This window comes from Sinocyclocheilus grahami, unplaced genomic scaffold, assembly GCF_001515645.1.
Source record: "Sinocyclocheilus grahami isolate Dianchi unplaced genomic scaffold, SAMN03320097.WGS_v1.1 scaffold25.1, whole genome shotgun sequence".
NCBI classification, from domain to species: domain Eukaryota; kingdom Metazoa; phylum Chordata; class Actinopteri; order Cypriniformes; family Cyprinidae; genus Sinocyclocheilus; species Sinocyclocheilus grahami.
In genome coordinates this window covers 2,516,350-2,544,172 of record NW_015505204.1, presented here as the reverse complement: position 1 = coordinate 2,544,172, position 27,823 = coordinate 2,516,350, and the positions used below count along the sequence as shown (strand labels likewise).

The 27,823-nt window shown below is 35.5% G+C and overlaps 2 protein-coding genes across 3 annotated transcripts; one reads left to right on the top strand and one right to left on the bottom strand.

The window, feature by feature from the left end:
• Positions 1-554: 554 nt before the first annotated feature.
• sclt1 (sodium channel and clathrin linker 1) lies at positions 555-23,683 on the bottom strand. Its single transcript, XM_016249045.1, has 22 exons — positions 23,656-23,683; positions 23,034-23,075; positions 22,859-22,926; positions 19,506-19,555; positions 18,967-19,039; positions 18,654-18,709; positions 16,695-16,824; positions 14,909-15,031; positions 14,368-14,433; positions 12,991-13,061; positions 12,581-12,671; positions 12,394-12,485; positions 10,243-10,420; positions 10,037-10,135; positions 5,466-5,537; positions 5,300-5,374; positions 4,844-4,989; positions 4,559-4,751; positions 2,508-2,704; positions 2,081-2,159; positions 1,886-1,981; positions 555-1,336 (listed from the first exon to the last, which is right to left on the bottom strand). Exons 2-22 carry the CDS (start codon positions 23,065-23,067, stop codon positions 1,274-1,276), a joined length of 2,052 nt encoding a protein of 683 aa, XP_016104531.1. The 5' UTR covers positions 23,068-23,075; positions 23,656-23,683; the 3' UTR covers positions 555-1,273.
• A 120-nt stretch (positions 23,684-23,803) lies between these two features.
• cunh4orf33 (chromosome unknown C4orf33 homolog) lies at positions 23,804-26,773 on the top strand. Of its 2 annotated transcripts, none has more exons than XM_016249033.1 (6): positions 23,804-23,899; positions 24,300-24,482; positions 24,735-24,795; positions 24,881-24,932; positions 26,016-26,215; positions 26,305-26,773. In XM_016249033.1, exons 2-6 carry the CDS (start codon positions 24,302-24,304, stop codon positions 26,402-26,404), a joined length of 594 nt encoding a protein of 197 aa, XP_016104519.1. In that variant the 5' UTR covers positions 23,804-23,899; positions 24,300-24,301; the 3' UTR covers positions 26,405-26,773. The 2 variants fall into 2 exon arrangements, with proteins under 2 accessions (XP_016104519.1, XP_016104512.1); XM_016249026.1 differs by having other exon boundaries at positions 23,824-23,899; positions 24,271-24,482.
• Positions 26,774-27,823: the final 1,050 nt, after the last annotated feature.

The window sequence follows — 27,823 nt, the reverse complement described above, 5'->3', positions numbered from 1 at the left end:
TAACACTCCAAAGAGAAAGGAACAATTGAAATCGCATCATATGACCCCTTTAAATAAAAGGCGTCCCCGCAGGAACCTCTACCTCCGCCAGCAGGACCTCAATTTCAGACTCAGTAAAAGTTTATTTTTTTCTTTGTGCTTGTCATTCTCAAGCATAGAAATTCGGATATTGGCGTGTGCTCTTTTATATGGTAATGATATTAATTAGGGGGCGTTTACAAGGCGGAGATCTGACACTTGTCAGCTGTGCACAATTTCAAGATCATTTGCAATTTATAAATGTCACATCTGTAAGAGAGGCGTACGCACGTGTTTTTGTGCGCACGTTCGTTTTCTCTTAATTGCACTTACGCACTTTTGAAAAATGATCTTAGAACAAATTTAGGATGGTTTATACGCAACATTTTTTAATGAGGCCCCAGGAGCCATGATTCTTCCGGAAAAAAAAGATAAGGGAATGCATATCTCAATTTTATTTGTTTTGGCTTATTTTATTTCACGTTTTGTTTTTTGAGGAATTCTTGGAGGTTTGCTGAAGCCCTGTAATGGGTTCCAGCCCCTGGTTAAAACCATTAGCCACTACCAGTACAGGTCATTTCATGTAAAAATAAAAATTCATACTTTTTTTTTTCTTGCTATGGTAGGCTGCAAGGGTTTTTGAAATAATTTGAAGTGATATGGAACTGCCTGCAGTTACTTGAGCTGTGAATGTTCTGAGAACTCTGCACATTAGAATGTCTGTAAAGCACTCCGAATCAAACACTCAGCAACCCTTTGGTATAAATTATTGCTCAATTCTTACAATGGCACAAGCTAACCAGAACAAAATCTTTGTTCTAGGAAGACTGAAAACCCATCTGCACGCAGTTTTAAAAACATTTGTATTATTGGTAATTTGTGCAAGAAGCACTCCAAGAAAAAAAAAACTTTGGCTTGGTAGTAACTTTGACACAGACGTCTTTCAAACAAAAAGTGATTCCATTACAGTAAATTTAAATCGGGTCATTTTTACATTCACTAAGACAAAAATAACATTACTAAGCCAACGAATTTCATTCAGCAGTAGCCAATTCATTTTTTAGATGACATTTCTCCCAAAGTAGTGATTATAATATTTTCCTCAATGATTAGTGGTGAACAACCTCTTTTTATTACATTAATTGTCAATAATAAACACATGGGTATTCCTGCCAGTGAAAGACACACTGTGAAGCCCAAAAACAAACTGATCAGGGTGATGATGATGATGTGACCAAAACCAGCTGCTGTTTATCTATGATAAAGTCTCAAGATCCATCATGGACGCAGCTTTTCTCCGTTGTGATATCACACTCAGCTGAAACAGAAGTAGTAGTTTAGAGGGATTCTGTACAACAACAGTTGGGTTCCACAAGTTAAAAACCCCATGCAGCTTCTCTATTAGGGGAATTGATTTTTAACGATAATTTATAAACATTTAAAGATAGACCTACTGTGAGCTACAGGGTTATTAATCAATGGTACATGCCGTCAGTCTGAAATATTTCAACTTATTTTTTTAAATAATCCTGTTGAACAGCAGAATTCCTGGTGAAAAACTACATCACCCATGATTATGCAAAAAAATTCATAGGCTTGTAATTTATGCCAAAACACATACACTTCATGAGATTGTAGTTCTTTCTGTCCTTTAAACTGTAAAGTACACAGTCTTGTACCTTTGTGTTTTTGTCTACTTTTTAAACACTTTTTTTAGTTTCAAATCAAAGTCTGTAATATTGTGATTGCCCTTGTAGCTGTTGGATTTGGTTCATGGCTTATAACTCTAAGGCTGCTAAAAAAGTGAGTGGCTACTGTTGCATTCGATAGGCAGGAAGTGTGTAAATATCAAATATGGTGCGTATACCTGTTGTGATGCACTGGCCGCACGTTGTTCTGCCTGAGTAAGACGCCTCTGTAGACGCGTGTTCTTCTCCTGATGCTCTGAAACCTGCCTCTCATACTAGGGGTAAAAGTGATATAACATGACTCGCTGGAAACCCAACAGAAATTCAAACACGTCCAGCACACATCTAGTAGCAACAAAACTGCACGTCCACACCTCCAGTATCTTCTGATGATCAGCTTCCACCTGGATCTCCAGTTCCTGAGCGCGCTGTTTCTGTCTGTTCAGCTCTGACCTGCAACAATCATAGTCATTTTAATTGAACCTTCCTGATGCTGCGATCCAGACTTGACCTGCTTTATTCAATAAATTCACATTATGTGTAATCAATAAGCTTGTTACATGGTAATTATTGTCTCAATACAATGAAAATAAGCATGAGCAATAACATGTTTCAGCCATGATAGGGTGTTCTGGGTATCATTCACATCCATTTAACGGAGCAGGATGAGTTACACACCAAAGTTTAATACTTAGTGGTCTGTCCAGATCACTAACCCTAAATATGAGTAACAGTAATAGTGATTTTTGCCTTAGCAAACAATACTTCTGCGGGATCTGTGTGTGCCAAATGAGCGTTCACCTGAGGCTGTTGAGTTTCTGCTGGAAAGCCTGTGTGAGGTTCTTGGCCTCATCTTTGTAGCGGCTGATGGTTTTCTGTTGAGCGAGCAGCAGTCTGGTCAAACCAGCACTGGAGTTTTTACTGCTCTCCTCCATCTCTCTCAGCCTGGCCTCCAAACCCCGCTCCTTCACACACAGCTCCTGCTGCATCGAAGACACCTACACACACACAAACAAAACCCTGTGAAAGATGCCATATCCTACACTTCTAGCCATTCTATTTTTCCCCCTGAAGTCCATTTATAATGGTTCTTGCACTAAAATTTATTTGAGATGATCTCTGAACATTAGAACTGCATATGCTGTTCTTGTGCCTTAAAAGGTTAGTTCAGCCAAAAATGAAAGTTCTGTTATTAATTTCTCACACTGAAGTCATTGAAAACCAGTAACACTTTTAATTTATCTTGGAAGCACAAATTAAGATATTATGAAATCTGAGATATTTCTGACCCTGAAAATTCATTCCATCAAATATGGTAAAAGGAAACTCAACCGTACTCACTTGACATGCGAGAGCAAAACCTCATTTGTTCATGCACATCAAGCAATCATGTTTGAGCTTTTGCTTACCATATTTGATGTGCTCTATGTATGCACATTGATCAGTGTCTACTGTATATGTGAAGAAAAGCTTTAAATCTGTTCATCATATAAAGTAAACTTGTTTTTTTAAGAACTCTGATTAAACTGCTCAATTCTTGTGGACTACTTTTATGATGTTTTTATGAGCTTTTTAAATCATGAAAGTTTTGGGGGAATGGACTTTCAATGGAGCGACAGAAATCTCTCAAGTTTGATTAAAAATATCATTTGTGTTGATGATGACTTGTGTGTTTGGAATAATAATAAAAAAGACTGAATAACTGATGACAGATTTTTGGGTGAACTATTCCTTTTACAACTTTATGTAAAGGACCTCTGTTATGATTGGTTAACCTATGCATATCAGTGTAGTTCACACTGTTGTTCATCAGGTTGGGCCAGGTTCCTGAATACTTATCTGTTAATATATAAATATGGGTGCTAATGTGCTCACAGTTGTAATGTCAGTACGTCAGAAATCTGGTTTTCTATGACACAACTTTCAAATATTGCTTAAAGGTATAGTTCACCCAAAAATACTTTTTTTCTTATGTTGTTTCAAATGTTACTTTCTTCTATGGAACAAAAAAAAATTTTTTTTTAAAAATATTTTGAAGAATGTTTCTCTTTTTCCCATACAATAGAAGTAATTGGGTCCAAAATCAATGAGAAACCCACTGTACGGACAATTAAATAAACAAACAAATAAATTAAATACATTAAATTAGTGCTGTCAAACGATTAATCGCATCGAAAAAATAAGTTTTTGTTTACATAATATATGTATGTGCACTGTGTATATTTATTATGTATATATAAATACACACACAGAGTATATATATATATATATATATATATATTAAAATATTTACATGTATATACATTTATATTTATATTATACATAAATATATTTAATATATAAAACAACATATTTTTCTTAAATATATACATGCATGTGTTTGTATATATATATATAATAAATATACACAGTACACACACAAATATTATGTAAACAAAAACTTTTATTTTGGATGCGATTAAACGCGATTAATCGTTTGACAGCACTACATTAAATATATTTTGTGTTTCACATTAGAAATACAGTCATACAAGATTCAATTGATGTGAATGTGAGTAAATTATTATCATAACTTTTTTGGTGAACTATCCGTTTGAGGGGCAAACAGCAGCTTTGTATGACTGTCTATGACAGGGGTGTCAAACTCAATTCCTAGAGGGCCGGAGCCCTGCAGAGTTTTGTTCCAACACTGCTTCAACACACATACCATGTAGCTTTCAAATAAGCCTGAAAGACTTGATTAGTTGGATCAGGTGTGTTTAATTAGGGTTGAATCTAAACTATAGAGGGCTCTGGCCCTCCAGGAATTGAGTTTGAAACTCCTGGTCTATGAGAATGCAGTTATTTGTAACCTGTTGTTTGGCACGTCTCTGAGCGAGCGCACACTCTTTGCGCAGTGCTTCCATGTCTCTGTGCAGTTGCTGGCTCTCTTGCTGCAGTGTGAGTCTCTCCTCACTAATGGCTGTACTCTCCTGTCTCGCACTCGTCAGTGTGGACTGCAGCCTCCGCACCTCCTCCTGACAGCGCGACAGCTCCTCTGAATACCTACACAAGCACAGGAGAAGCAGCAAACTATTATGAATGCACCCTTATGTTTGCCCTCTGTCTAGTTTATGAGAGTGTGTGGATGTTCTCACTCCATCTCCATCTTCTTCATCGTGTTTTTAGTGCTGTTGAGTGTGAGTTGCATTTCGTCCTTCAGTCGTTCAGCATTTAAACATCTCTGATGGAGAGCCTCCATCTTCCTCATCTCAGGCTCTCCAACTCGGCCCTCTTTATAGACCTACAACACACACAATTTTTTAAAGTGTTTTCAATGAAGTCTCTTATGCTCACCAAGGCTGCATTTTTTATCAAAAATTCAATAAACAGTTATTATTAAAATTTAAAACAACTGTTTTCTATTTGCACGGTCACATCATACCCAATAACACTCTCAACTGTTTGGTTACCAACATTCTTTAAAATATCTTCTTTTGTGTTCAACAGAAAGTTTTGGGGGTGAACTATCCCTTTAAATTTGATATCACCACAGCAACATACAGCCTTAGTACATTTAATTATGGGAGTAAGATTTGTGCATTTATTTTCACCTTCTCCAGCTCCTCTTCCACAGCTTTTCTCTCCCGATGGGCTCTTTCAATCTGTGTCTCTTTATCGGCACATTCCTACACGCACAACCACAGCAGAAATATGTTGATTTGCAATGGTGACAGTTGTAGCTATACACATCTGTACATATGCTGATGAATGTGTCACCAGTTGCAGGGCAGAAAGCTCCTCAGCCATACGATGAATCTGAACATTACACTGCTTACGGACACTCTCTACCTATAAAATGAGGAAAAGAAAACATTCCGGATTATGAGCCACACTCAAAGATGCAAATAACAATATATATATGTACACTGTGATCACAGATTAGCTGAATGTCATAGCAGTAAAATTAGAAACTAGAATGACGCTGTACTTCAAGGAAGTACATTTGCTTTTAATCTTTAATGCTGTTAAAGATCGTGGGAAAACAGGTTTTTTGCAGGATTTTTAAACTCAAATTTAAGACTTTTTAAGACCTTTTTTAAGACTTGCACAAATAAAATTAATATCATATGAGCGGGGTAGGGCAATGTCTATAGTACCATATTAAACTGTAAAATTACTGTAAAAAACATAATTTACAGTTCAGATACAAGTTTTCACAAAAACAAAGTTTTATAAAATTATAAACTTTACATTTCAGCCTAGCCTTTAAACCATTGTTAAGAAAATTGATGAGTCAAAAGTATTATTATATTAATTTAAACAATTATTATCAACAAATTATTATATCAACTAAATAAATTAGGGGTGTGCGATACTGACAAAAAAGGATACCTCCATAATTTTCTAGGATTTTATCGATAATGATAATTAGACAATATTTTGCTGAGTGTGTTACTGAGCTGATATCTTAAGGACTACCATGGACAGCTGACTCCTGAATTTTTTGATATTCTTCATATTCTGTTTGGTCAGTTCACAGCATTTAATAATTTCCAACAAGTTTTATGGGCATTTTTACCTTTAAGCCATTTTTTCTAAAAGTGTGCACCATCTTTTGAGTCAAATTCTTGCATTTGGGTTGTTACCAAGCAAAGTAAATCCGTATCAACAAAATGTATCTTTGCAGTGCAGAGGAAACACAGAAGCTGCATTAGAAGTGGCATTTAGATGCATTTACACACTGTTTAATGCAGCTCTGAGTGACATAAATACTTTAACCTGCAGTTACAAATGCATAAATAATGTTTTGATATTTTAAACATAAAATGATGTTTGAAATTATAAAAAAATGAAAAGGTACCTTAAATGTGAAATTAAAACCACCAGCAGGTGGCAGCAAGTCACAGTTAATAAATGAGTCATTGCGATTGAACCGAATCATTTAAACGGGTGATTCATTTAGGAACAAATCAGCGTCCTGGTGCTAAGAGACGTAAAACAGCGCTGTGGCTGTGTTTGAAATGATTTTTGTTGGAGTAATAGAGCAAAAACAGTAAATATGGTATCTAAAACATAAGTCTCTTAATATTAACTACTTAGTATAAAATCAATATCACAATATCACATTTGCTTACTTTTGGAGAAAAAAAACGGCACTCTTCATGTGATATTAACTATATGAAATTATATAAATATTTAAATTTTCTGCCCCATATCTCGAATTATGTGATAATTCTAAATGCATTTTTATAGACTGATTCATGCAGTGAAAGAACGCACTAGTAAATCTACTAGACTTCATTACCTAATGTATGCGTGCACTCTGTAGGTGCGTCTTGTGTTTGCTTTTCACGATATACTCATAATATCAAATCGCACACCACTAAAACAACAATTACGATATTATCGCAGACCATACATATCACACACCGCTATGTTTAGATTTTTATAATGCATTGTCTTCTTATCGATCCACCAGTTCACATTCAAAGCTCTGCGTGTTTGCAGGGTAAAAACATGGGTCGATTTTCGCATTGGTCTGAACTATGAACAAAACAACAGTTTTATTGAAGATGCTCATTCATTCTCTGACAGCAGGTGGAGCGTTTGGTAGAAATATAATTGTTTCCCCGGTAACGGCAGAACACAAAGCAGTGCAGCACCGGACTTTGAACCTGCAGCGCTCGTGTTTATTTCATGAATTCATAGCCTTTTGAAGTTTAATCTTCACATTCAGCCATATCGCAATTCTGGTCTTTCCATACCCAAATTTAAGACCTCTTGAAATCATAATTAAGACTTTCTTGAACAATTTAAGACTTTTTGAGGCCTTAAATCTGATACAACTAAATGTAAGACTTTTTAAGACCCCGCAGAAACCCTGGAAAAGAAATTCAGATTTGGTTACAGAAGTGCAAGCCAAAATTCATAGGCTTGCCAAAGAGAGACAGACTTGACTTTCAAATTGAGATGTTCAAAAGAGACTCTTCTCGACAGGTAAGCTAAACATAAGCTTTTTCCACACACTGATAAAATAGTAAGATATTGTGATGGATAATAACATTAGTAAGAACATGGTAGGGCATTGTTTGAAACTATGCTTTATTTAAAAGCTAAAATAGTTCCTAGTTCCTGCAGTGCCAACATGCCAAAAAGTGGGTGCTTCCACCAATAGTTATAAGAACTATAAAAATGCTTCTCATGGTGCCTAAAATATTATCTAGGTAGGCTCACTAGGGTTGGAGCAAAGCCTAATTTAACGTGTCTGAGAGTAGACCTGATGCCATATTCTGTTGTCTCCCTTTGAAAGTTCAAGAACATTAGCAGTGATCACCTCTTTCCTGGTGCGCATGGCAGCATCCTGGATCAGCTGCTTCATGGCATCTTTCATCTTCTCCAACTCTTCTGCTCTCTGTTTCTCCCTCAGCTGAGCCTAGAGTAACATATAAACACAGCAAAATGATTTTAGACTGAGAAGTCAGGTACGTATAGAAGAGCTCTTGAATTGGGCCTGTGTGGTGCGTTTATTTGAAGCGTGACCTGTCAGTTCACAGCATTTAATAATTTCCAACAAGTTTTATGGGCATTTTTACCTTTAAGCCATTTTTTCTAAAAGTGTGCACCATCTTTTGAGTCAAATTCTTGCATTTGGGTTGTTACCAAGCAAAGTAAATCCGTATCAACAAAATGTATCTTTGCAGTGCAGAGGAAACACAGAAGCTGCATTAGAAGTGGCATTTAGATGCATTTACACACTGTTTAATGCAGCTCTGAGTGACATAAATACTTTAACCTGCAGTTACAAATGCATAAATAATGTTTTGATATTTTAAACATAAAATGATGTTTGAAATTATAAAAAAATGAAAAGGTACCTTAAATGTGAAATTAAAACCACCAGCAGGTGGCAGCAAGTCACAGTTAATAAATGAGTCATTGCGATTGAACCGAATCATTTAAACGGGTGATTCATTTAGGAACAAATCAGCGTCCTGGTGCTAAGAGACGTAAAACAGCGCTGTGGCTGTGTTTGAAATGATTTTTGTTGGAGTAATAGAGCAAAAACAGTAAATATGGTATCTAAAACATAAGTCTCTTAATATTAACTACTTAGTATAAAATCAATATCACATTTGTAATCATGCTTACTTTTGGAGAAAAAAAACGGCACTCTTCATGTGATATTAACTATATGAAATTATATAAATATTTAAATTTTCTGCCCCATATCTCGAATTATGTGATAATTCTAAATGCATTTTTATAGACTGATTCATGCAGTGAAAGAACGCACTAGTAAATCTACTAGACTTCATTACCTAATGTATGCGTGCACTCTGTAGGTGCGTCTTGTGTTTGCTTTTCACGATATACTCATAATATCAAATCGCACACCACTAAAACAACAATTACGATATTATCGCAGACCATACATATCACACACCGCTATGTTTAGATTTTTATAATGCATTGTCTTCTTATCGATCCACCAGTTCACATTCAAAGCTCTGCGTGTTTGCAGGGTAAAAACATGGGTCGATTTTCGCATTGGTCTGAACTATGAACAAAACAACAGTTTTATTGAAGATGCTCATTCATTCTCTGACAGCAGGTGGAGCGTTTGGTAGAAATATAATTGTTTCCCCGGTAACGGCAGAACACAAAGCAGTGCAGCACCGGACTTTGAACCTGCAGCGCTCGTGTTTATTTCATGAATTCATAGCCTTTTGAAGTTTAATCTTCACATTCAGCCATATCGCAATTCTGGTCTTTCCATACCCAAATTTAAGACCTCTTGAAATCATAATTAAGACTTTCTTGAACAATTTAAGACTTTTTGAGGCCTTAAATCTGATACAACTAAATGTAAGACTTTTTAAGACCCCGCAGAAACCCTGGAAAAGAAATTCAGATTTGGTTACAGAAGTGCAAGCCAAAATTCATAGGCTTGCCAAAGAGAGACAGACTTGACTTTCAAATTGAGATGTTCAAAAGAGACTCTTCTCGACAGGTAAGCTAAACATAAGCTTTTTCCACACACTGATAAAATAGTAAGATATTGTGATGGATAATAACATTAGTAAGAACATGGTAGGGCATTGTTTGAAACTATGCTTTATTTAAAAGCTAAAATAGTTCCTAGTTCCTGCAGTGCCAACATGCCAAAAAGTGGGTGCTTCCACCAATAGTTATAAGAACTATAAAAATGCTTCTCATGGTGCCTAAAATATTATCTAGGTAGGCTCACTAGGGTTGGAGCAAAGCCTAATTTAACGTGTCTGAGAGTAGACCTGATGCCATATTCTGTTGTCTCCCTTTGAAAGTTCAAGAACATTAGCAGTGATCACCTCTTTCCTGGTGCGCATGGCAGCATCCTGGATCAGCTGCTTCATGGCATCTTTCATCTTCTCCAACTCTTCTGCTCTCTGTTTCTCCCTCAGCTGAGCCTAGAGTAACATATAAACACAGCAAAATGATTTTAGACTGAGAAGTCAGGTACGTATAGAAGAGCTCTTGAATTGGGCCTGTGTGGTGCGTTTATTTGAAGCGTGACCTGTTCTCTCTGAAGCGAGGCTTCCTCAGCCAGCTGGATGGAGCTGCGGAGGCGACTGAGGGCTTCAAATTTCTCCTCTTCCAGAGAGGCGCAGCGACCCTGCAGGTCTCCCACTTGCCGCTCCCAATCCGTCTGCTTCCTGCGCACTGACTCAGAGTCCTGCGTTGCAGCTTTGAGTCTGAAAAACAAAACAAAACATAAATAAACTAACATACATCCATATTTTCAATAAGAATTCAAAAAGGAACCAAATTTATACAAACAAATCTATACAAACTCCTTTGCAAAAAAACAAAGTCACATTATTACATACTTGTATGTTTATTAGTAAAAATAAATGCAGTAATATGTGCAAACAATTTTTTTAATATCTTTTCTTTTTTGGAGGCTGGGTCAGTTTTTTTTGTTGTTGTTTTAAAACTTCACATGTATATTACTGTTCAAAAGTTTGGGGTTGGTTTAAAAAAATTTTTTTTAACGTTTTTAAACATTTATGCTCACCAAGACTGCGTTTGTTTAATCAAACATACAGTAAAGTAGTATAATATACTGTAACAGTACATAAAAACAGTAGTTTAATATTGTAAAATATTATTGCAACTCAAATTAGCTGTTTTCTATTTTAACATATTTAAAAATTAAATGTATTTAATTTATTAAGGCTGCTGAATTTTCATTTATTGAAAACAATAATAAATGAAAACATTTATTATTATTATTATTATTATTAGGGATGCACGATATTGGATTTCAAGACTGCGTTTGTTTAATCAAACATACAGTAAAGTAGTATAATATACTGTAACAGTACATAAAAACAGTAGTTTAATATTGTAAAATATTATTGCAACTCAAATTAGCCGTTTTCTATTTTAACATATTTAAAAATTAAATGTATTTAATTTATTAAGGCTGCTGAATTTTCATTTATTGAAAACAATAATAAATGAAAACATTTATTATTATTATTATTATTATTATTAGGGATGCACGATATTGGATTTTTGCCGATTTCCCAATAATTTTCAAACTAATTTTGGCCGATAGCCGATGCGATAACGATATATAATTATTTTTTAATTTTGGTTAGTTTTTAACAGGAACGTATTTGTTAGAATCAAATAAACAATAATAAGGTTCTTTTATAATGACAGTACATTGAAGATTTGAAAATAACTAGAAATAAACTATATATTAATCAACACATTTTCTTTCTTCAGAAAGATGCAGTGGTAACCTTAACATTTTATTTTATGATTTAACATTTGTAAATGGTCTAAAGCAAAAGAGTTGTAAAAATTCTGAAAATCTTTTAGAGCTCATAATTTGTTAAAAAAATATAACATGTTACACATTAATGAATACATCAGTAGGTATACAGTATATACAATTATTTAATTTAAGTGTCATGTTTGTGATTTATTTATTTTTTTGTTCATGTAAGCTATAGCTTCTGACCTTTAAATCAAAACATACTCACGATTTTATGGCCTCAATTACTGCTTTATTTAATCAGAAACACAGTCTAAATATTATTTGTGTATTTTGCTTTCATTTTATGGAAAAATCCCATTGGCTTTTTGTCGAGGGAACCAGTGTGATGCAGCCGATCCACATACAAAGTGACGTCATAGTTCCCCCACTCTATTACTGTTTACTCTATCACACACCGAACGTGTCATTCTGTACGTGCATTCTCAGTTTAAATGCAGCGATCCAAAACAGGGAATCCAATCACCATTCAGGCAAAACTTTGCTTCAAGAATGAGCCACAATGCTGACGTGATCTAATCGCTAGCACACCCTGCGCACATGTGAGTTAATGTTTTTTCATATCGGCATATCAACATATCGGCATACTTTTTCATATCGGGCCAATGCCGATATTTACATTTAAAGCCATTATCGGCCGATTCCTAATTATTACTATCAATGTTGAAAATGGCTATGCTCCTTATTTTTGTGTAAATCGTGTTATGTTTTATTCATTATTCTATGATGAATAGAAAGTTCAAAAGAACAGCATTAATTTGAAACAAATCTTTTGTAGCATTATAACATGGTCTTCACCATATTATTTGATTAATTTTATGGATCCTTAATGAATTTAAGTGTTATTTCTTTTAAAAAATCGTTTTGATTAAACTTCACCTGGCTTCTAGCTGCTTCAGTGCTGCTTGTAGTTGCTGTAGTCTCCGATCAGATGCTTCTTCTCTACCCTGAGCTTCTGTTGCGTCCTCTTCCTGCACCATTACACAAACATGACATTATTAGAAAATAATTACATAAGCACAATAATAGCAACATTAACAGTGTATGCAAGCTGTCTGTCTCTCACCCTCCTCTGCATCTGATCCTGGACATTCTGCAGGAGTCTGGTCATCTCCTCCACTTTAGTTGCAGAAGATCTCTGCTCAAGCTTTGCCTGCCTGAAACATCACACATCACACACACACAGCTGATCTTTTTAGTACTTTCTAAATTTTGACCTTTTTATTTCTTCTTATTGATAGAATAGTAAGATGACAGGGGAAAAACATGCACCAATCTTCTAAAATCAGAAAGTTTTAGAGGCATTTCAAAAGCAGTGAGAAAACCCATTTTTAGTCTTCTGGAGTAAATGTGACTGCACTAAAGTTGTGTTAAAATCATGACAAACACATTGAGCTGACTGAATTATAAACATATGAGCCAAACAGAACTCGAGTCAAGGTTAAGTCTTAAAGGGTTGGCGATCTGGAACGCTACCTGAGTTGGCTGCGTAACTCCTCCAGCTCACTGCTCTGTTCCGCCACCGTCTTCAGGAACTGCTGATTGGTCTGAGTGTGACAGGACAGACATGAACGCCGGCCGGGCATTATGCCAAATACACACACTTCAAAGAAATTTGAAAGGATAAAGGAAGAAGAACAGGATGGAGGGGTTTTGGAGGTCAAGATAGGTGTGAAAAAGGTGGGTGTGTGAGAGCTACACTGCTTATTAAATATTCACGAATAGAGTAGTATTTCTCCTCAACCAACACACACACACACACACACACACACACAGGCTAAACAATGAACAACACTCAGTCAAACAGGTGGTGTTCTGACTAGTGTGAAAAAAGCATGTGACTAAGACAGCACAGGGATTAGGCCTTTAAAACCTTTGCATAACAACTCACTGTACATGGCAATGATATCACTAATGAAACCCTTTCATAAACATGTAAAATGATATTTCTCAAAATGTTTTGATAAAACCATTTTCAGTGGGAAAAGTGGATTGATTTTATCCACCTGATCCATTGGATCATGAAACGTGGCTGATGACATTTATAAGGGATAAGGTCCAGGCCATTATCACAAAATAAAAAGGGTTTATTCACCAAATAAATACATAAATAAACATAAAAAATATGGTAATTATTTAATTATGTGAGAACAGAGACAAAATAAATAAATAAATAAAATAAAAAAATCAACTATTTCAAAGGTGGAGAAAATTACAACATTTTGTAAAAAAAAAAAAACATGGAAGATTATTTCATTAGAATAAATCTGATGAAAACAATGGACCCGCACAATATAAAGTCCAGGCCATTATCACAAAATAAAAAGGGTTTATTCACCAAATAAATACATAAATAAACATAAAAAATATGGTAATTATTTAATTATGTGAGAACAGAGACAAAATAAATAAATAAATAAAATAAAAAAAATCAACTATTTCAAAGGTGGAGAAAATTACAACATTTTGTAAAAAAAAAAAACATGGAAGATTATTTCATTAGAATAAATCTGATGAAAACAATGGACCCGCACAATATAAACAGGGGAAAGTACAGTAGATCTTCTCCCAGTTTCACAGACAAGGCTTAAGCCTAGTCCCAGACTAAAATGTATATCTGGGCTGTTTTAACTGAAAGAAATTTGCACTGACTGATCTTAAAATATATCAGTGCCGTTGTTTTGTCTCAAGATGCACACAAGCAAAGTTATTTTCTAAGGCATGTTTATAAAAGATACTTAAATGTCCTTACTGAACTATGGCCTGATCCTGGCTTAACCTAAACCCTGTCTGTGAAACCAGGCCTTAGATTTTTAACCAGTATTGTTTATATATTGAAAGAGGAAGTCTTACTGATTCCAGCTTCTGATTGGTCAGCTGGAGCTTCTGGCTGTGTTGCTGAACCTGCGCCAGCTGATTCTAAAACAGCACAGTGATTGTCAGAAAGAGCACAGACAAAGCATTTCAATAATTAATTAATGTGTATTCTAATACGTTTCAAGCCACAAATAAGCCAATATTTTACAGCCAACAGCTAATACTGAATTCATATATTCAAATAATTCAGCCCAGCATGCCTTCTGGTTTATGTATAAATGTTGGAAAATGCTGCGGGTCTGTTTGTTCTGTTAACTGTGACTACATGTAGTTAAACACTGCCCTCTAGTGTTCAATCATCATATTACCTATTCTTGAAATAACTGAGAAAATTAAAGAGGATACTGAACTATTTGGTTTTCAGAAACCAAATATGAGTATGGCCACCAAATATGTGCTTATCGATGTGCTTATGCTTATGTGTGTCGAGTTTAAAAAGAAACCTATGACCTTCTACATGCATTATAAACAGACTGAACTTGAACATGTGAAAGTGTTAGTATGTAAACACCGTAACCTGCATGTGTTGCCGTTCAACTGTATTTATTTGTCCGTCACTTATGGAGCTCTGGTACTGGGTCTGCAGTCGATCTAACTCCTGTGAAGCTGTCTGCCACATCTGAAGAGCCCGTTCTTTCTCCTGGAGACACACACACAGAACAAATCAAATTGAAGGTTAACAGACAATGATTGTGGCCTTCCATGAATGTGCATCTAAACCTCTCTCTGAATACCACTGCTATCTGAGACGCAATGTTACCTGAAATTAACTGACAAATTTATACTGTAGCTCAACTTGTAGAGAATTTAATTATGATGCTAGCAATGTCAAGGTCAAGAGATTTATTGGCAGGGAATACACATATTTCTCTTGCACTTTAAAGAATAAAGGAGGAAAAATAAATCATGTTTATTGAGATTTGCTTAATTACAGTAACTGCACTAACAATTATATTTTGGTGCAAATACACTGAATGCAAGAGATTTTTATAACTACAGCAATTAAAGCTTTTAAAAGTTTTGGCTATGACTCAGAATGCATTTAAATTTCATTTTGACGCAAATTGACTTGTGGTTTTTATAAAAACATTTCAAAATGTAAAATGTCCGTGAATACTCCTGAGTATTAATGCAAATGAACTGCTGAATTCAAACCGTTTCATTAAAACAGACAGTTTGCAAAAACTGATTTACATGAATGAATCATATTCCCAGATCTACCTTTTTTGCTAATGAGTTTTAAACCAGAGATGCTATTAAAATATTTTAGTCTTAATGCTTTCATTCTTTTTGCAAAACAAGTAGTGGGAAAACTAGCACACAGTTTGCAAATATTCACAATATTGCTTATTTGATATTAGCAAACATCCAATAAATACTAATATTTAACAGATACATACAGTGGGGGAAAAAAGTATTTAGTCAGCCACCAATTGTGCAAGTTCTCCCACTTAAAAAGATGAGAGAGGCCTGTAATTTTCATCATAGGTATACCTCAACTATGAGAGACAAAATGAGAAAAAAAAAATCCAGAAAATCACATTGTAGGATTTTTAAAGAATTTATTTGCAAATTAAGGTGGAAAATAAGTATTTGGTCAATAACAAAATTTCATCTCAATACTTTGTTATATACACTTTGTTGGCAATGACAGAGGTCAAAATACTTTTTTGCCCCACTGTATTAGATAATATAATACAGCCATGCAGTTACTATTCTTCTTTTCACTTTGCTTCCTTTCTGTATTACCACCTTTACGATGAGAAAGAGGCAGAAAGATGTCTCACTGGATGTTTCATTTATAGCTAATTATTTCATTCTCTGTTAATTAGGAAATTAGAAATGTGAATATGAATCGGAACGTCCACAAACTCAAGAATAAGTCACTTGAGACTTGACTTGAACTGATGCGCTCTCTAGAGAGGTTTAGATGTGATTTGCAGCATAACACGCTGGTGAACTGCTCCCTAAAGAAGGGCAAAGATGTGCAATGTCGGGCTGAAAGTGGAAACGCTTGATGAGTGACGCACTAATATCTCATTACTCTGTAATGTCAAGTGTTGATATGTAATCCTCAGGAGAACCTGGAGCGTACTCCACTCTGATTAAAACCCATTCCCTCAGCACAACACGATCTGCACCGTCTCATCACGTATTAACTAAAGAACGAAGCTTTAAAGCGGGAATAACCCCGGATCACGAGAGTTGGAATACAGGGCCAGGAAAGTGCCTGTGGGTTTGTGGTACCACAGACCAACTCATGGGAGTTTAGAGGTGGTTTTGGAACAGGTCTGGATATTCACCTCCACGGCACACTTGACCTGCTCCTCGAGATTGCTAATGGCGATTGCATCTGTTGTTGCGTCTCCTCCTGTTCCAGTGGACAGAGACTGCAACTGCTTTTCAATGGACATTCTCTGCTCTGCATGAAGCCTGCAAATAAAACATTTATATACACAGTTATTGCAAAAGGTCAACCTTTGTAAACCTTTGGGAATTATCTGCGGACATGCTTTAATTTGTTCTGAAATATAAATTGACTTTCATGACTTCGAGGTCCTAGTAATAGATTGGCAGGAGTACACATAATCAAATAAAATCAGTGTCAGAAGAAAGTAGATACATTTAAAAGCAAGGTTTATAGTTTTTTCGTTAATTTTAATAGTTAATTTAATCATTTAATAAATGTAATCATTTAAGATTTAATTGTCATTTTGCTTTTCTTTTTTCATGTAAATATGGTTGGATCTGTTATGTTTAATTGCTTAAATTGTCATTTTGTGTTCTATTACTATTAGTGCTGTCAAATGATTAATCGCATCCAAAATAAAAGATTTTGTTTACATAATATATGTGTGTGTACTGTGTATATTTATTACATATATATAAATACAAACACATGCATATGTTATGTTTATATATTAAATATATTTATATATAATATAAAATATAAGAATATAAATATATAAATGTATATACATGTAAATATTTTCAAAATATATACTGCATGTGTGTGTATTTATATATACATAATAAATATACACAGTACACATACATATATTATGTAAACAAAAACTTTTAGATCATGGTGGGGGTGCAAGTTTTTCTAGTAGGGCCCTATGAACTCGGTTTTGATTTTTTTCCAAATCGAGTTTAAATTTTTTTTTTATTTTTTATTTTGTGATCAAAAAATCAAAAGCATGTCTAACTGATTGAAATCATGAAACAATTTAACATCAATTTATTAAATATTTAACAAAAATGAAAATTTTTAAGCCCTATGACATATGTTTTCGTTTTTTCCCCCCTCAAATTCAGTTTTATTCGTACCAAATTCTGTTGTTGTTTTTTTTTCCATTTAATTTTCTGGATTTAATTTTCATTACATTTTTAATAATCAAAAGCATCTCTAATTAAATAATCAATCAATTTGACAAAAAAATGATTAATTATTATTTTATTTATATTTTCAGAAATACTTTGCAGTGTATTTACATTTTTCTGGTAAATATTCCAGAAAAACAATATTTTAATAATAATTGTATTATCATTACATTTAGCAATAAGCAATTACTTAAGTAATTTCTGTCACAGTTTCTTCAAGTTAAACCAAACTTTTATTTTGACGGGTGGCTGTAAAGCCCGTTAGTTTTTGATTGCATATATACGACCAGTTTTTCTCAAAAGAAACAGTAAAATGCTCATGAAGTGACTCTCAGAGCAGTTCTAGAGATTGTTCATGTGTTCATATACTCATATATTGAGGCAGCAGAGGCTGAAAACACAGCAAGTGCACACGCTTCATTATGTGTGTGTAGTAAATGAAGCCGCGCGTCTGTGCCATTCATTCACACAGAGACACGCAGAACATGCAGGATCCTTATTTAAATAGCATTTTTGTGGCCTAATATTCTCAAAAACTAGTCCATATGTCGGTTTGATTTTAGTGCACTAACCTAGTTTTGATTCATTCATTCGAAATTTGGCAAATTCTGTGAAATTCCACGTTATACAATACATTTTTGTGATTGGATTCCGCGATTCTGTCTGCAATTTCCACATCGCAGAAATCATAGGGCCCTACTCTAGATTGGGGCACGAAACTTTCTCCCACAAATAAAGTGAATCTACATAAAGGGTGGGCTGTGATTACCAAAGCCACCTCATCTTGCGGTGCAGAAGCTGTTAGCACTGACTGACTCTGATAATAAATCAGTGGCTGGATGGAGAAATCAGCAGGAGATCCATTCGAAAGCTCTTACCGCTCGTTTTCCTTAACCACCTGCTCCAGGCTTGCTTTGACGTCTGTCATCTGCCTCTGAGTGTTTGACAGGAAGAAACAAGTGTGTGAGTGAGTGAGTGGTGGGAGGAGGATGATGATTGAGAGAGACTGAGAGAAAGCATACTCTTGAATGGCAAACTTATTATAGGACAAATTCACTTGACTTGGGATTAAACTGCAATTTAAAGCTGACAGCATGAAATCAGCCCCATCAAGCCCTGACAGTCATAAAACCTCACTGTAATGTGAGCATTTATGTGGTGTAAGCATTTGTGTTGGGTAGCAATGTGTACCTGATAGAACTTGAGCTGCATCTCCATCTGTTGTATGTGCCTGTCATATTCTTCTATTAGAGGAGCCATTAGACTGAAAACACACACCCAGGTCAGAGAACAACATCGTAAAACATTTAGGATTATAGGTTATTAACATTTAGGGTCCCATAATACTGGATTACATAGCAGTACAGTTATAATAATACTGTAATTACAGTATACTACTATCAATAGTTTATCATTTTACATGTATTACATAATTAAAAAGAAAACATAAATACTACATTTTATATGTTTTCTAAATAAAAGAAATATGCAAAAATATGAAAAAGTTGTCATCACAATAAAATAAGGTAAAAGGTGACAATAGCACACATTCAGTTCATACAAGTTCAGTACAAATTTCTGCCACTCTTTCAAAATGAGAATTTAGTGACATGGTGTTCATGAAAAGGCCTGATTTCTTTTAAAATTATGAACTGGATGCATGGTTAAAATAGTAGAGGACTTGAACCAGAGACTGTAGTAGCAGGTTTTTTAAGGCCGTAGAGACTCACCCTCTGTCTGAGAGCCAGGGAGCTGCAGATTCCATGACCACACCACCGGTCTAAAGAAAAAAAAAGTGAAAGAAGTCCTTCAAGTCTTTATTCTGGGTTTCTGCAGGGTTATGAATTTAAATTAAGACTTTTAAGACCTTTGAAAGACCAAGAAAACGTATGGAATAAATTGAATGGAACATGATACATCAATATCTTTATCATTGTTTTTGTCTTGTTTTCTAGTGCAAATGTCTAAAAGATTCTTGAATCATTTGCTTAAGAAGTAAAATTATATAAAATAAAGAGACTTGTTTACGGTGAAATTGATCAAAACAGAGTGAGTTTATTAAAAATATATTTGCCAATGGGCTCAAGAAAACTACCTTTATTAAAAGGGAAAATAAGATTTCATACCCCACTGACGGACATTTGTTCTTGTTTTAAGCATAAACTCAATGTTGTTCAATTTACTCTGAAAACAAGACTTTATATGTTCAATCTGCATCTCAAGTAAATGTGTCTTGATTTAAGGATGTTTCGATATTTATTTTGGAAAACAGGGCAAAAATACTGAGGATGATGTTCATTCTTTTGCAGTGCATGCAACATTTAATGACGTGACTATGAATTTAAGAGTTTCTGCTTCGTTTTAAGACCTTTTTAGGGCTTAATTTGTGGAAGGGTGAATTAAGAATTAAGAAATCATGTTTATTTGAGGAATTTACTGTTTATTTTCCCCCCAATTGCTCAGACTTAAATACTGTCAAAATTTTTAATCTGTCATAATTTACTCTCTTGTTATTCCAAACCTGTTTGGAAACCATTCACTTTCTTTGTATGGAAAATAATGCAGTAACAGTGAATGGTGACTCGAGCTGTTAGTTCTCACATTCTACCTTACAGTGGCGGCTCCAGGACTTTTTTGTTGGGGGTGCTAAGGGGGGGGCTTAACAGTTCAGAGGGGGTGCTAAAAAAATAATTAAATTGAGTGAAAGTAATGAATGCCTATAAGCTTCAGCGATCTAAATAGCATGCAAATTCAGCCACCTTGTGTTTTTTATATACAGCAGCTTCGAAAAAGACACATTTTACCTATTTTTCTGTGGTATTAAACTTTTCATATGCCACTGTTATTAGTAATATAACTTCTAATGCCAACTGCCAAATATGACACTTACAAATTAATACAATTTATCCAGAAAAGAAAGAAAGTAGTAGGGATTTTTTTCTTTTTTATTGTTTTATATAATTTATTATAATTTTTTTTGTACACATATCTATTCAGTCATTTTTTCTGACCATCAAGTGTCAGTCACTCTCAAAGCCAACTGGCAGGAAAACATGGTAAATTCTAACCATTTTTTACAATAGATAAAGTGCCGACAATTCATACAACTATTTCCACACAGTGGCATAGCGGGCGGGCACACACTGCGGGGGGCCCCGCGCAACCCAGACAGCAACCAGTGTCTGCCCAGATCCGGCCCACATCTGGCCAGCGTGAAATTCTTGTGGGCCAGATGTGGGCCGGATCTGGGCAGACACTGGTTGCTGTCTGGGTTGCGTCGTATCATGTGTCGACGATAACCAGAGATATTGTCAAAAGCATAAAAAATGGGCAATATTAAGAGGATTTATAATTTCCAATTAATGTAGGCCTGTTACATTTTTCTCATTATCAGGCCTTAGTATTAGGTTACTTTTATTATTAAATTACATGAAATTATTGCCCTGCAATAATTATATAGCGCAACACCGCATGATGCGCTGCAGGATAATTAAAGTTTAGGCTATTAGCTTACTCCTCATTGAAAATGTTTTTAAAACGTCTATTGGGGAAGTCGTGGCCTAATGGTTAGAGAGTCAGACTCGTAACCCAAAGGTTGCGAATTCGAGTCTTGTACCGGCAGGGATTGTAGGTGGGGGAGTGAATGTACAGCACTCTCTCCCACCTTCAATACCACGACTGAGGTGCCCTTGAGCAAGGCACCGAACCCCCAACTGCTCCCGGGCGCCGCAGCAAAAATGGCTGCCCACTTTGGATGGGAGAAATGCAGAGCACTAATTCCGAGTATAAGTCACCATACTTGGCCACATGTCACGTCACTTTCACTTAATTTATATAATGAATTATTGGCCTATAATTAAAAAATGATTAACACTGCAGTCATCAATGAAAATTAAGAGCAGCTTTATTTCATGCACTTTTGCATTCGTGCATTTTCAAAAACAACCTGTTTAACGCAAAATAAGTTTCTTTCTCATGTATTTCACTATACGGGCCACAAGAGAAATATTAAGGGAATAATTTAAGACAGTTATCAGCATATGTTGAAGTAGTTTCATCTCTCGTTGTCTCAGAGAATATGCCATTAATGCAGCGTTAGAAAGCTCCGTCAGTTTTTTTACTTTCTCTATAGTGAATTGACTGACGTTCACCGGCATAACTGGTTTTGCGTGCAGTTTGCGCGTTGCTTGTTTGTGTTGCTTGACCCCTCCCCCATAATATCAATTGTTTATAGGCCACATATTAGGCACTTTTATTTAGGTTTTTAATGTTTATTTTTCAATGTTATTGAAAGTGACACCAAAAAACAGGAACATCGTTAGGAAAAAAGGGGGGTAAGCAAGTTTCAAGCCCCGCCCTAGCACCGCCACTGCTACCTTAAAGGGGTCATATGATGCGATTTCAAGTTTTCCTTTCTCTTTGGAATGTTAAGATCCCTGAAGTTGCAAAGACTAAAGTCTCAAAACCAAAGAGATATTCTTTATCAAAGTTAAGACTCTCCCACGCCCCCCTAAAATGGCTCGTTCTAACACGCCCCCACATATCTACCTCACTATGTGGAAATATTTGCATAATGCGGCCCAAATGTTCAGCAAAGAAAGAAGGCGTGGTTTCAGTAACCGCAGTTAGTGTTGAAGCAGCCATGTCAGGGAGACACTGTGTGTTTCAGTGCGAAAGCAAAATAACTTTATTTAGCCTTCCGAAAGTAGATGCATTTAGGAATCTTTAAGATTACTTACAACAGAACAGCAATGCATTTTATGGACGACCGTTTCGTGAACCTAGGAAAGGAGGTAATTCTGAGTTTGCTATGACAATCTGGTGCTTCTGAATCAGCTACTGTTTTGTTATTAGTTTAAATATTTGCTATTGACTGTTCAAATGCGGAGTTTTGCGTATCATACAGGTTTGGAACAACGTGAAGGTGATATGACAACAGAATTTGTATTTATTTAGCTATGAACTCTTCTATTTTTACTTAACAAAACATTCATTATGAACCACAGGAGCACAATGCCATTATCTAGAGGTAATCTTCTACATAATTCAACAAATAAAACTGCCATTTAATCTTAAATCTAACCTGTGACACTGAGGAGGGAGGAGGAAATTCATCCTGATATCGACCCAGGACGGAGTTTAAACGATTCACTGATAAGACACAAAAACAAAGTTCAAGTGGCCATGAATATAATGCATGATTGTAAAACTGATCATGAAGCTGTACAACATAATTTCTGAGAACTAGCATAATTCACCTTGATCTCGAAGAAACTCGACTTCTGTTGTCATTTTTGCATCTGCAGCAGCAAAAAACTTTGTTAGGTCAAACGTATCTGCAAAGCATATACTTTGCAAAAATGTATCATCAACATAACTATAATACCATTTAGTATGTGGGTCGGTAGGTAGGTAGTATGCAGCGGGGAACAATTTGCTTTACTGAAGCAGTCAGTATACACAGCCAGCACAAATGATCCCTGGAGACTGTCTTTGTGTAGGGATATTAGTTTACCATTGAATTAACTGACTTTATAGAACCATATCATTTATCATTTTGGTCTAATCGAGTAAACGTACATTATTAAAGTGGATTATTACGAAATGACATATTCTTCAATAGATTAAATGAAATAGAAGCGAATCTGCGGTGTAATCCCAGCAACAGCATTAAGCTTTATTTGGTATCTAGGTGGAGATGTGCATTGGCTAACTAGCAGGCTAACGGCTACACATATTTCAACATTCATTATAAACGTGCTGTACACGCTGTAAGAAAATTTAAGTGAATTATAAATGTTTGTTTTTCCACCGCGTAACATAAGATATGACAAAATAGCAGAAATACGTAAATAAATGTAACGTTATAAGGGTAGGTACCTCCAAATCCTTCCGCCTTGTAGTTTAAAGATCTTCCCAGCCAATCAGATTCATGTTCACGGACGCTCGGATTCAACCTCAGAGCCAATCAGATTCATCCTCAGGAACGCGGTGCAACTTATTAAAATGTTCCCAGGAAATTTCAACCCGCTTGCGTTCCGTGCGGCTTATGGAGTTCCTGTTTTTACATGGTTCTTGAATTGAGGAACTATCAAGATGAGGACCCTCGATGTGATCGAATAGGGTAAGATTTTACTTCACAATTTTTTTATTGAATACTGACTATGTGGCTGACTGCTGAAACTTATCTGGGATTCTTAGTTGTTGTGTGTGTGAAATCAGGACGTGTTCTTCCAACAAAACATCAGGTGTTAAGTTTATGATATCAGATAAGATATTGATGGCTTATCAGTGATGACTGTTGAACTTTATTTCATATCAAGACAGTCCTGTATCCTGAGCTGCTTAAGACGTATTAGAGCACAGAACTGTGGATATATAGACTTTATATGAACAGACATGTAACAAGAATATGTTTGAGAACTTAACCAGATAGTAATTTATTATTATTTCAGGTCTTGAAAGAAGAAAATAATATTTTACCATGCTTAACAGTGTCTGCGTTGGTTGTATCCTCCTGACAGTCATGGAGTTCCACGTCAAACATACCTGGGACAGCTTACCTGTGGGTCATAAGCCGATAAAGATTCGCTTCTCACCTGGCGAGGATGGTTTGTTAATGCAGGTGACTGCTCCATTCTTTAATGACCCCCCTGCACCAGCCGGACCACCTGGAGAGCCGTTCCCTGGTCTCTGGGACTATGAGGGTAAATTCATCTGTACTTTTAATAAAGGGCCAATTTGTCAGTTTTGGTTTATAGATTGAGTTTCTTACTTTCAGATGACTAGATAAAGAATTAATGCAATCAGCTGATCATGTTGATCCTTGGACTAGATTTAACTTTGGTGCCCACTTGAATTAAACTTAATAAGGAGAAAGTTAATGAAACACTAAATAAATGTTTACCTTTCACTGATTTTTTGTGAATTTCCAACGGACAATTTGACTAATTTTTCAGTGGTGGAGTCATTCTTCCTGAACAGCAACACTGAGCAGTATCTGGAGGTGGAAGTCTGCCCGTAAGTTAAGCCTACAGTGTTTATCAGGCAGCAGGAAGATTTTTCATTGCTAACGTGTAATTGAAATAATATTTTGATATTACAGTCATGGACAACATCTTATTCTGCTATTGAATGGAAAACATAATGCGTTTATGGTAAGAAAACACACATTGTACATCAGTTTATTAATGTTTTCAGTAAAATACAGTAAAAACTATTAAATATTATGACATTTTATAATAACTTTTATATTTGAATATTTTAAAATGTAATGTATTCCTGTGACAGTAAAGCTGAATTACTCCAGCAGCCATTACTCCAGTCTTGCAAGATTAATCTTTAATGAGCCGAAAAGAACGCATGTCACACCTCTGTTCATCAATTTGCACTGGCTACCAGTAGCTACTTGCATTAAATTCAAAGCATTAATGTTTGCCTACAAAAACCACCACTGGCTCTGCACCCATTTACCTAAATTCATTACTTCAGAGTTATGTGCCCTCTAGAAGCTTGCGTTCTGCAAGTGAACGGCATATTATTGTGCCATCTCAAAGAGGCACAAAATCACTTTCACTAACTTTTTCATTAACTGTTCCCTCCTGGAGGAATGACCTGCCCAAATCAATCCGAGCAGCTGAGTCCTTAACCATCTTCAAGAAACGACTAAAAACACATCTGTTACACCTTTATTTGACCCTCTAACTCTAGCACTTTCTATTCTATTTTAATTCTACTTTATCTATATTTATCTTCTTTTTTTATTTAAAAAAACAATTATTTATATTTTTCTAATCTATGGTTTCTATTCTATCTACTTGTTTTTCTTTGCGTGTGTGTGTGTGTTTATGTGTGTGTATAATATATATACAGTATATATATATATACAGTGGGTACGGAAAGTATCAGTGTCACACGATCCTTTATAAATCATTTTCAATCAATTAATTTGCTGATTTGGTGGTCAAGAAACATTGATCATTATTATAGATGTTGAAGACAGTTGTGCTGCCTAATATTTCTGTAATTTCTGAAATCGTGATACATTTAACAGTGCCTTTACTGTCACATTTGATCAAGTACAGTTTATAACAGCAATTGTCTAAATATTAAAATGCAGGAATGCTTAATGTAATAGTACAGGAGATTTAAAAAAATGCGGTGATATGAAATGTTCTTATGCTAATCTTGACCATTAGCTTATTATTTTGTAATAATGTTTATGTTATAACCTGTTACAGCAACAACTCCCTCTATCATTCAAAGCCAATATAAAGAACAAGACATGGAAGGGAGAAGCACTTCTACCTTGGAGGTATTTCCCTCAGGGCATTAATAAGATGAATTCCTATGCCATCCATGGCTCTGGAGCTGGAAGGACCTATGAGGCTCTGTATTCTGTTCCTAGAGAAGATCTAGTAGAAGGACAGGGACCAGACTTGTAAGTTTAGATATCTTAAAATGATTTGTTTCCTTTTAATGGGTCTTAACATCACCAGGATCTTAACATTTCTTCTCTCACCTGAACAGTCATCGACTTGAGTATTTTCAAGACTTCACTCTGCAAAGCATCATGGGAGAAGACTGGGTTCAGCCAGAATCTGACCTGTGGGATTTGCCAGGCAAATGACCAGCTGAAAATCACAAATTAAGTTAAAACGGTCTTCTAGCCAGCTTTTTTAATGCAGTAATTACTCGCAATTTGCTTCCATGGCTATGTTAGAGCACAAACTCCACTGCAGTCTAATCAAAGTTAATTATGTGTTTTAATGTGGGTGTAATAGCAATATAATGGCTTTTATTATCACAATTTAATAAATCTTTTATCAGTAATGCGGCACTATCTCAGCTGTAAGTACTCCATCCAGCGCCAAATATCTATGCAATATATAGCAAATGGGAATTGTTCATTTTATATAGGCTACTGAAACGAAGATAGCCATTTAATAATGGAGATGGTAAATGTGGAAATCGAACATTTAATAAACAAACGATAACATTTAAGTTTTCTTTGTCCTGTTTTGGTAGCATTATTGTAACATATGGCATAGTGCTGCTATGTGTGAAATACTGTACAAGTTACATGAAGATTCATCAGAGATTCTCCTTAGGTTTTCAAGAGCAAAATTAGTAATTATCCATTAACATATGTGCCTAGAACTACCATAAGATAATTCCTTAAATCCCTTTTGTGTGTTGTTATTAGGTCTGCAGCAATCTCTTGCAACCTTTGAGTATCTGACATGAGCTGAAGGAAGACCTCTTCTAAAAACAGCCGAGCTTTAACTCTCTCAACAAACCCACGCGTATCACCAATAGGCGCTGCGTAAACTACAAATTAGCTGCTAATAAGATGGAACACGAGTTTATAATTACAGCCGCTGTCCGTTAAATGAATATTAACAGTGACTAATAATTACCGAGACGCTGCTCTCGCGCTGCAGAACTCCTGACACGAGCGTGCTCTGCGGGCGTGAGCTGAATGCGCGTGCCGTACCTGAGCGAAGGTCATGGCTAACCAAAGCTCCGATATTAAAAAGATTTTGAACTTGTTTATACAAAAATATTTCTGATATCATAACTTAAAGCTTAAAAAGGGCAAATTTGAAGGGTTCTTGTTATAGTGCTGCTATTACTTTAACACCAAATTCATGGAAACAAACATCATGTAGCCTAATCTGTTAAAGGGGTCATAAGATGTGATACATTTTTTTCCTTTCTCTTTGGAGTGTTACAAGCTGTTGGTGCATAAAGAAGATCTGTAAAGTTGCAAAGACTAAAGTCTCAAATCCAAAGAGATATTCTTTATAAAAGTTAAGAGTTAGCCACACCTACCTAAAATGGCTCGTTCTAACACGCCCCCACATATCTATGTCACAATGTGGGAAGATTTGCATAACGCCGCCCAAATGTTCACGTAAAGAAAGAAGGCGTAACTTTTATTCTCGCTGTAGTATTGTTGTTGCCGCCGCCACCATGTCGTGAAGGTGCTGTGTGATTCGTTGTGAATATTCAAATATTCAAATGTGTCCAGCGCATTTTATGGCGG

Excerpts from the sequence above, each read along its gene's own strand:
- sclt1 (XM_016249045.1), bottom strand. The coding sequence starts at position 23,067 with ATGACAACAGAAGTCGAGTTTCTTCGAGATCAAG. Across the intron at positions 15,032-16,694 it reads AGGTCAAGTGTGCCGTGGAG|GAGAAAGAACGGGCTCTTCA; the intron begins GTGAATATCCAG and ends GTGTGTCTCCAG. Across the intron at positions 5,375-5,465 it reads AGCTTTCTGCCCTGCAACTG|GAATGTGCCGATAAAGAGAC; the intron begins GTGACACATTCA and ends TTGTGCGTGTAG.
- cunh4orf33 (XM_016249026.1), top strand. The coding sequence starts at position 23,844 with ATGGTTCTTGAATTGAGGAACTATCAAGATGAGGACCCTCGATGTGAT. Across the intron at positions 24,796-24,880 it reads CTGGAGGTGGAAGTCTGCCC|TCATGGACAACATCTTATTC; the intron begins GTAAGTTAAGCC and ends TTGATATTACAG. Across the intron at positions 24,933-26,015 it reads GAAAACATAATGCGTTTATG|CAACAACTCCCTCTATCATT; the intron begins GTAAGAAAACAC and ends AACCTGTTACAG.